This window comes from Malania oleifera, chromosome 2 (assembly GCF_029873635.1).
Source record: "Malania oleifera isolate guangnan ecotype guangnan chromosome 2, ASM2987363v1, whole genome shotgun sequence".
NCBI lineage: Eukaryota > Viridiplantae > Streptophyta > Magnoliopsida > Santalales > Ximeniaceae > Malania > Malania oleifera.
The window spans coordinates 12,072,659-12,082,835 of record NC_080418.1 but is presented as its reverse complement, the minus strand read 5'-3'; the positions used below and the strand labels follow the sequence as shown (position 1 = coordinate 12,082,835).

Sequence of the window (10,177 nt, the reverse complement as noted above, 5' to 3'; positions counted from 1 at the left end):
TTCAGTGGGAGGTTTCCTAGCATGGTATAATAAAGAATTTTTGAGTTAGGACATAATGTTATTATATTATTATATGAGGGCATTTATAATCCCATGGAAAAACTATGAACATAATAGTAGTTGGGGTTGAAGCCCGAAAACACTCATGATGATGTAATGAATATTTTGCATATCCTTTGAATATAAACAACTGTAAAACCACGTAATTGTGCTCTTACTTTCTTATATTTTTATTTCAATCAGCTAATTATGTATGTGTTTATAACCACATGATCTGTTTCACAAATAAGTATTCATTTTGAAAACTATGCATTAGTCATTAGATATTCATGTTGAAAGTCATACGTTCAAATCTTAAAAAATTGGAAGCATTTTGGGGAGAAGGATTGACTACCATCTATTCTAAAGTCTGCCTTCTAATGAACTGAAATATATATATATAAAATTAAGGCTTCAACATAATTGTTGAAATTCATATAAAACTGAAGGGGAAATAAAATTTTTTTTTAAAAAGTCTAATGATTCAACATTGACATACATACTTAAAAGGTTTTGTTATTCTCAACTTTTGAAAATGGATAGTAAGAAATTTGAAAATAATAGTCTTGTTGAAAATGCATATCGGTGTGAGACAATTGTCATTAATAAAATTATAAAAAAAAAAAATTCAACATTGCTCTTATGAGCATAGTTTTTTGGGTGTTTGATTTGAATTTATGTAGATTTGAACAAAATTCAAAATAATTTAGACTTAATGGAGTGAACTTTTGGGTTAGGTTGCACTATGTGTATCAAGTTGCTACCTATGAGGGCTTCCCTCATTTTAAAAATTTGGCCTTCCAATAATTAAAAAAAATTAAAAGAAAAATGAATTTTCAGTCCACCGAATACAATTTTATATGGTGATTTGTTTATATCTACACAATTTTAAATTTAAAGGCCCAATCTTGCATTCTCAAGAACACTTGATCTCAAATCTGTAAAAAGATTACAAAGTCAACGCCATTTTCTTTTTAAAGATCAAGATGGTTTAATGGGGATATATATTACACATAAGGAGAAAGTAAAGAAGATTATACGAGGAAGGCTTTGGAGATGAAGCTCAACTGGCTCTTAAACTTACAGAAACACCTCTAGTTTGCGAAGTAAACTCCATCTTTTAATCCCAACTTCATGAATTTCCCTTCTGTTCCACCCGAGCGAGACCCCGGTTACCTGGCTCTACCTTCCACAATGACACCACCACCGAAGGAAGATTCTCAAGATGAAACTCACTTGTTTGAATCTATTTCCAAGGACATAGTGGATATTCTCATGAGCGATGACATAGAAGAGAAGTTGGGTACTTTTGTCGACCCTTTAGCTCTCAGAGCTACAGAGAAATCATTTTACGAAGCTCTAGGTAAGAAGTATCCTCCCTCGCCTACCCACCTCACTTTTTGTAAACCTGTTGAGAAATTTTCATGCAATTATAATAGTTCCAACAATTTTAATTTTCAGTCCACTTCTCAAATGCCCTTCAGTTCGGAGGGGATTTGTTATAATGGATTGATGAAGCCTTCCGTAACCACTAATCCTTCAAGTAGCAGCAGGGATGAGTCCATTTTAAAGCAGTTCAGAAAAGGGGAAGAGAAAGCTCGCAAGTATCTTCCAGTTATTGATTTTGAGAGCCATGATCTAGTGGTAGAGAAGAATGATAAAGGTGATTCTGATGCAGAAGAAGAAGAAGAAGAAGAAGAAGAAGAAGAAGAAGAAGGAAGGTCTAATGAGCACTTGGCGGTTTGTGGCGAAGTGGAAGAGTTATCAAACATGCTTCACCAGGTTTTTGTTTTTCCTGACATAGAAAAAGAGCATTCAAAGTGCACTGCTAATGAAGATTCCAAGAATAACCGAGCTAGTGGATTGATTGGTGGAAAAGATCGAGCAAAAAGAAGAAGAAATGTTGTAGTGGATTTAAGTGATCTGCTTATTAGTTGTGCAGAAGCCTTGGCTGGCACCGACATTAGGACTACAAATAAACTTTTAAAAGAGATTAGGCAACACTCTTCTTATATTGGTGATGGATCTCAGAGGATGGCACATTACTTTGCCAATGCTCTTGAGGCACGCTTGGCAGGTACTGGGGCTCAAATTTCCTCTGACATGTTTTCCAAGACACCACCACCTATTGACGTGTTGAAATTCTATCGATCTTTTGTCTCTGTCTGTCCTTTTAGAAGGATCTGTTTAAATTTTGCAAATCAACACATTTTGGATGTGACTGAGAAAGCAACAAAACTTCATATTATAGATTTTGGTACCACATTTGGATTCCAGTGGATTATCATTGTGCGAGATCTCTTGGCTAGAGTTGGTGGAACTCCCAATCTTCGCATTACAGGAATACAGCCTCCTCAACATGGTCCTCGAAAAGCACAAGGAGTTGGGGAGACAAAGCATCTTATGGAAAAATATTTTGAACAGTTTAATATCTCATTTGAGTATAAGGCTATAGCAAAAAAATGGGACACTATTCATATTGATGACATTAAGGTCAACAAAGATGAGGTCATTGTTGTAAATTGTCTATACCAATTGGAGAATCGTCTACCTGATGACACAGTTGCATTGAATAGCCCAAGAAATATCGTACTAGACCTAATTCGAAAGACAAATCCCAAAATATTTATCCATGGTGTTACGAATGGATCTTTCAATGTCCCCTTCTTTGTTAGACGGTTCCAAGAGGCGGTATACTACTATTCTGCATGGTTTGATATGACGGATAAAATATTTACCCTTGAAAATCCAAGTAGGTTGATGTTTGAGCAAGGGATGCTTGGGCAAGAGGTTGTGAATACCGTAGCATGTGAGGGTTCTGAGAGGATTGTGAGGCCTGAAACATATAAGCAATGGCAGACCCGTAACACAAATGCTGGATTTAAGCAACTTCCATTGAATAGGGACCTCGTGAAGAGATTAAGAGCGAAGTTGATATCTATGTACCACAAAGATTTTATGATTGAGGAAGATGGTCACTCGATGCTCCTAGGATGGAAAGGCAAAATATTGCAAGCTCTCTCTTGTTGGGTTCCAAATGAGTACTAAAGGCATTTCTCGCACTGATTAGGGCTGGTGATGAATTTCTTTCTTGTTGGAGTATTGTGTTGTATTTGATCCCCATGATGATTTTAAACAATTTACACCCATTTTCATGATCAAAAAACTATAATTAACTTGCTTGTCTTCAAATTTTCCTATTGAATGTTTTCTTTGTTTCTGGATTTGTTCACCTGCATTTGGAATTGCATAAGAACTGGAGGTTTCTCCATGACTTCCTAGTTTGAACATTTTTATTAGTGACTCCTTTGTAAATTTATGTTGATTGTTAGGTTTATAACCAAAGTAAAATATTAGGAAAATTTAGAATTCCCATCCCTCTTTTTAGGTCCTTTAGTTTAATATCTTGTGTTCTTTGCCCTTTTGAATCAATTGCATATCCTTTCCTTTTTAAATCGATTGCATATTTTTCTCTAGGAGTAGGCATAAAATATGCTCGTGCATAAAATAAAATACAAAAAGGATTTATGAATGAATAAATTGTTTTGCACTTGTATTTGTATCATTCTTCTTCATTTAATTTTAAAAATATTGGCTTGATCCCTTGATTTATTATGAGTGAATTGGTGGGAAAATATTACTATGCTCTTTACTTGGGTTAGTGAATGGTGGTGGAGTTGTGGTAGATCCTTTGTATAAAGCTCGTGATTCTACTACTCTTTTAAATTGAAATGTAGTTCTCCTACCACCTCACTGACACACATAGTAGATATGATTAATAAGCTTTTATTTAACTTGCTATAAAATTATTTAGTTGATCATATTCAATCTTTATAATTTAATTAAATTAGTATTCCATGTATTGATATAATAATTTGTTTGGAGACAATTTATATATGAAAAAAGAAATACACTATCCCCTTGTGTGAATATGTATTGAATTTGGAGTTGTATTCAATTTAAATAAGATGCAATATAAAGTTGTATTCAAATTTATCGAAATTCACCTCAATTTTTAATTTAAAATTGAAATTTATGGTCATAAATGCAGTGTTTCTCATATTTCCTCTTAATTTTTTAACTTTTTCTTTCATTATTTTTATGGTGCTTTTGGGTGGGGGTCAAAGGGGACAGTTTGGAAGTCTCTATATAAAAGTCGTGAAAGTTCTTATATATTTATAGTTTTTCTTTTTGATTATTTTTTTAGCTTCCTTGACTATATTTTTTATTTTTTTTAGTGCTTTCCTTGTGCATGAGTTAATGTTTTATTTCAAGAATATATAAAAAATAAACCGTATAAGTGTATGTGCCCGCTTGGCTGAAATGCAGGGGCGGCTCTGCTTTTAGGCAATTGAGGCAACCACCTAGGGACCCCAAATTTTTGGGGCCCCTCAATTTTTCCTTAATATAATAATATAGTTTTTGGGCCCCAAAATTTTTTTTAATTAAATATTATTAATATTATTTATTATGCTTTATTCCCATAATTGACTTCCCAACTAACAAATAAATTAAATTATATTTTCAAAATATAAAATAAATACAATTTAATTCTTTTTTTTTTTTCAAGTCTTATACTTCCCAACCTAACACCTTTATTGTATTTCAAATTATCTATTACTCTCATCTCTCCCTCTTAGTCTCTCTAAAATTTTTTTTCATGTCTCACACTCTCTCATTCTCATCTCTTGGTTTCTTTATGATTTTTGCTCCAACTATTGTATTCATCATCTTCGGACCTCCGATTCTCTGTAATTTTCATCAACTCTAATTTTGATTTCAATGTTTGTATATTAATTTTCTATTATTTTCACTCTGAAATTTTTTTTTTTTCTATTTTTCCTTAGATTTTGGAAGCTTTGAGGTTCGAGTGTTGTATCCGGCAAGAATCCGATATCTCTAAAGTCTCGCTCGCCGATCGATTTACAATAATAATAATAATCAGGTTATATTGTTTCAATCTACTATTTCTATAGATTTATTAAATTTATTTTTATTTGTTTACCTAATTTGTCAATTTATAGTATTAATTTTGAAATTTAATTATGTCAAAGAGAAAATATGAATCCGGATATGAAAAAAGAATGAAGAAAAAAAAAATAGAAGAATTAGTGTCATCTCAAAAGTGAGCTCTTGATAAATTTATTTTTAGTTCTAAGCAAAATATAAATGAGCAAGATGAAAATCCTCCAAGAAATGAGCAATCAATTCCAGAGATGAAATTAGAATATAATAATAATAATAATAATAATAATAATACTGATAAAGATAACATTGATATACAGGAAATGTTCACTAATGATATTTTTTTTGAAAGACATTTTAACAGTATAGAAGAAAAATAAATAAATAATGATGATAATATTTATGATCCAAAATATTGGAAAAATATAGATACCAAATTATGAAATTTACTAGTTGAAAAAGGTCCTATTAGGGATAATGATTTAATTTTTCCAAAAGATGAAAATTCAAGACATTTTTCAAATATATATTATATTCAAAAATTATCAAATTGAGAGAAACATGATAGAAAATGGCTTATATATTCTAAAAATTTAGATAGAGTATTTTGTTTTTGTTGTAAGTTATTTGGCCAAAAAGTAAATAACCAACAACTAGCTAATGAAGAGTTTAAAGATTGGAAAAATCTTAGTACTAAACTTAAAAGTTACGAAATTAGTGAAGAACATATTTTCAATATGAGTAAATGGGTTGATTTAGAGTTAAGATTGTTAAAAAAATACAATAATTGATAAAAATATAGAAGAACAAATTAACAAAGAAAAAGAACACTGGAAAAAAGTATTATAAGAATTATTTCTGTTGTGAAAACTCTTACTAAAAATAATTTGGCATTTCGTGGAAAAATGAACGAATTTATCAAGAGAATAATGAAATTTTTTTAAGTTTAATTCAAATGATAGCAAAATTTGATCCAATAATAAAAAAACATATTCGACGTTTTTAACATAGTGAAATTTATAATCATTATCTTGGTCATAATATGTAAAATGAATTGATAAATTTATTAACTCTTAATATTAAAAAGAAAATTATAAAGCAAATCAATGAAACAAAATATTATTTAATCATTCTCGATTGCACTCCGGATGTAAGTCATCAAGAACAAATATCTTTAATAATACGATATTTGAATCTTTCTTCAAGTCCAATTAAAATAGAAGAACATTTTATAGAATTTCTAAAAGTAGATGATAAATAAATATCATACAAAAATTTGAACTTCGTATTGAGAATATAAAAGAGTAAGGATATGATAATGGATCTAATATGAAAGGAAAACAACAAGGTGTACAAAAGAGACTATTAGATATAAATCTTAGAGCATTTTATACTCTATGTGGTTGTCATAGTCTTAATCTAGTACTTCGTAATATGGCTAATTGTTGTTCTAAAGTTATAACTTTTTTTTGAGTAGTACAATGAATATATACATTATTTTCTTCTTCTACGAAACGATGGAAAATTTTAACCGAATATGTATCAAATTTAACTGTAAAATCATTATCACAAACACGTTAGGAAAGTCAAATAGAGAGTGTTAAGGCAATAAAGTTTCAAACTTCTTAAATTAGAGATGCTTTACTTCAATTAGAAAAAATTAGTGATGATCCAAAAACAAAGAGTGAATCTTATTGTATAACAACTTATGAAATGGAAAATTTTGAATTCTTATTAGGAATGATTATTTGGTATGACATACTATTTGCTGTTAATTGTGTTAGTAAAAATTTACAATCAAAATATATGTGTATTGATGTCGCCATTAATCAATTAAAAGGTTTTATTGTTTTTCTAAAAAATTATAGGGAGAATGAATTTATATCTTCTATGATTTCAGTAAAAGAGATTGTACTTGAAATGAATATTGAACCTATATTTCGTAAAAAACGTGTAATTAATAAGAAAAAATAATTTGATGAGAATACTAATGATAATACAACACACTCAGCTGAAGAATTTTTTAGGATTAATTTTTTCTTATACATAATAGATCAAACTATTATTTCATTTGAGAGTAGATTTGAACAATTTCAAACATATGAGAATATTTTTGGTTTTTTATATGATTTAAAAATATTAAAATCATTAGATGAGAATAATTTGAAACAAAAATGTTTGACACTTGAGAATATTTTAAAATGTGGAACACATTCAGATATTAATGGTTTTGATTTATTTTTAGAATTGAGAATTTTAAAAGAAAGTTTAGAAGAAACGAGTAAACCAATTGAAACATTGAACTTTATAAAAAAGGTAGATTTTTTTCCAAATGCATTTATTGCTTATAGAATTTTATTAATGATACCTGTCACAGTAGTTTCTGTAGAAAGAAGTTTTTCAAAACTTAAACTTATAAAAAATTATTTGCGATCAACTATGTCACAAGAAAGATTAAATGAATTGGATATGCTATCAATAGAAAAATAAATACTTAAAAATCTTGAATATAAAACTTTAATTAGTGATTTTGCATCTCAAAAAGTTAGAAAAATTAATTTTAAATAAAAATAAAAATTAAACAAAATATTAAGAGTCCTTGATTAAATCATTCGCTTAGGGCCACATATTGTGAAGAGCCGGCCTTGCTGAAATGGTCTCCCTTCATAGTTTAATTTGCGAACTAAACTTATCACCTCACTTTTATATTTGATTTATATAAAAATTGCAATCCATTACAAGTTTTTCAAACTTGTGGCTAGGTCAAGCTTGAGTTAATAATTGTAAAATCCATAGAATTCCAGTCAAATTTTTAAGCTTAATATTTTCTATTTAAGTTGAATTTGAAAATTTTATTGTGTTGCATGACATTGGAAAAAAAGATAAAAGCATAAGAGGTAATACGGTAATAATACCGTAATATACTGAATTTCTCGAGGCTTGGATCCCATTGAGGTTGGTGGTTGACCGGGAGCCGCAGTAGCCGCTTTACCTAAGCAGCCGCCGCTCGCGTACGTCAAATTGCCGATTGGCGTACTGCCCAAGTTTTCTATGTATATAAAATATGCAGTAATGGTATGCTGGCGGTGGTTGGATATTCGTATCTATGTGATTCCAATTTATCCGTCGGCTCCGTTCCTAACTTAATTGGATTTAATCTTACTCAAGTTTGAATGTTCGTGTATTTTTTTTAATAAGTAGAGTTTAAATTTAAAAAGATTATTCGAGTCAAAACTAATTAAATTTTTTAAATTTTATTATTTGTATATTATTTATGTCATGGAATATATATTTTATAAATATATCTTATATTATATATATATATATATATATATTATAATCTAGTCGAATTCAAGTTTTTCAAACTTGTACCCCAATCAAATTTGAGTTTAACAATTATGAAATTAATCGAATTCGAGTCGAGTTTTCAAACTTAATATTTTCAAATTAAGTTGAGTTTGAATATTTTATTGTGTTGACTTGACTTGATTCGAATATACCCCTGTTTCATTCACTCTTGTAACGACCTGGAATTTTCATTAATATTTTTTTTCCGTCTATATTAATATGTATAATTTTTTATACCTTACATGAGCATAGCTAAAATCATCACGGTCCGAAATGAGACCATGGCATCCTATGCATTTCATATAACACCTAAGCAGCAGAAGTACATACATATCCATCATATCCCAAAATACAATAACAGAGCACTATATACCTAGTTGTACACATACACACATATACATAATACTTCCCAAAAATCCCAAAATATTGTGGGTTCGACAGACTAGTTCAAAACTCACCCCAAAAACTATGCTGACTCTACACCAACTCTACCTCTGAGTCGGTCCCGCTCGCCTCTCTGGATTATCTGAAATGTTTAATAATGTCGGGGTAAGACACCTCCCAATAAGGAGAAACATACTATTACGAGTGTATGTCATATGAGTTATTTGGCAACATATCATTTAATTAAAATGGTATATGATATACATCAAGAAAAGCATGTGTATAATAACATATGCTTATGTCATTTAGAATATGAGAATTTCTGAGATATATATTCAAAAGTACTTCTATCTATAATAAGTAATCCTTGCTTTCTGTGTGTACTATACATAAACATAAATCTATAAACTTCCCCCTGGATGGCTATATGCCATGACTTACCCCTTCATGACTGGGTTGCATGTGCGGCCCGTAGGTGGGGCTAAACACTAGTTGGCCCTCCAATGCTAGCCTAACTATATGCATATCCAGAGATGCCTATAGCACGAAAGGCCAGCTCCACCTGGTCTGGATGTCAAGGAGCTCACAACTCTACCTGAGGGCACAATCAGTCGTACCATACTCTATTTGAGACGTATGGTTGCACTGTCTATACTGTATCGCAATGGTATCGTGCTCTGTAAATTGCTGTATTCCATCTAGGTCTAAGACTGTATAGTAATATTTCTATATCAATCTAACTGTTTTATCATGATTTTGTATTTTTGTAATAACTATGATTCTATAACAAATGTATAGCCATGATGCTATAATATATGTATATTTATATATTTTGTACCTGTAATTTTGTATTCTGTATGTCATGGCTCTATATTCTGTATAATCTATATTTCTGTACATCATCGATCTATGTTCTGTATATCATGGTTCTATAAAATTTTGTATAATCATGGTTCTGTATATCTATATAATCATGGTAATAAAACATTGTATAATCAACTCTGTAAAATACTGTACAATCTTGTTCTGAAATATACTACGTAATCATAATTTTGTAAAATATTGTATATCATAAAAATTGTATTTCTATATAATTCTATATAATCATAGCTCTATATATAAAATTGTATAAGTTATGTTTCATAATTCTGTAAGCTATATAATCATGTTTCAGTAAAACTGTATAACATATTTTTGTAGAAACTATATATAAGCGTAATTCTGTACTTTGTCAGAATAATGTATACTATTTCAGTAATTCTTATGCCACATAACTAAAAAAAATTCCATATAAATATATTCTATAAAGTTGTATAATTTTCATGCTCTAATCAAATACTATGCTATATTGGTAAAATGTCTAATAATGCTAGGATAACATGTATTCCCCTTACTTGACTATCGAGTTCTAGATACTATTTTATAATCCCACACATGCGGC

At 29.9% G+C, this 10,177-nt stretch overlaps 1 protein-coding gene across 1 annotated transcript; it reads left to right on the top strand.

Annotated features, from left to right (window-relative positions):
- Positions 1–1,233: 1,233 nt before the first annotated feature.
- LOC131148047 (scarecrow-like protein 33) lies at positions 1,234–3,087 on the top strand. Its single transcript, XM_058097786.1, has 2 exons — positions 1,234–1,702; positions 1,844–3,087. Exons 1-2 carry the CDS (start codon positions 1,234–1,236, stop codon positions 3,085–3,087), a joined length of 1,713 nt encoding a protein of 570 aa, XP_057953769.1.
- The last annotated feature ends 7,090 nt before the right edge of the window (positions 3,088–10,177 follow it).

Excerpts from the sequence above, each read along its gene's own strand:
- LOC131148047 (XM_058097786.1), top strand. The coding sequence starts at position 1,234 with ATGACACCACCACCGAAGGAAGATTCTCAAGATGAAACTCACTTGTTT. Across the intron at positions 1,703-1,843 it reads GGTAGAGAAGAATGATAAAG|AAAAAGAGCATTCAAAGTGC; the intron begins GTGATTCTGATG and ends TTCCTGACATAG.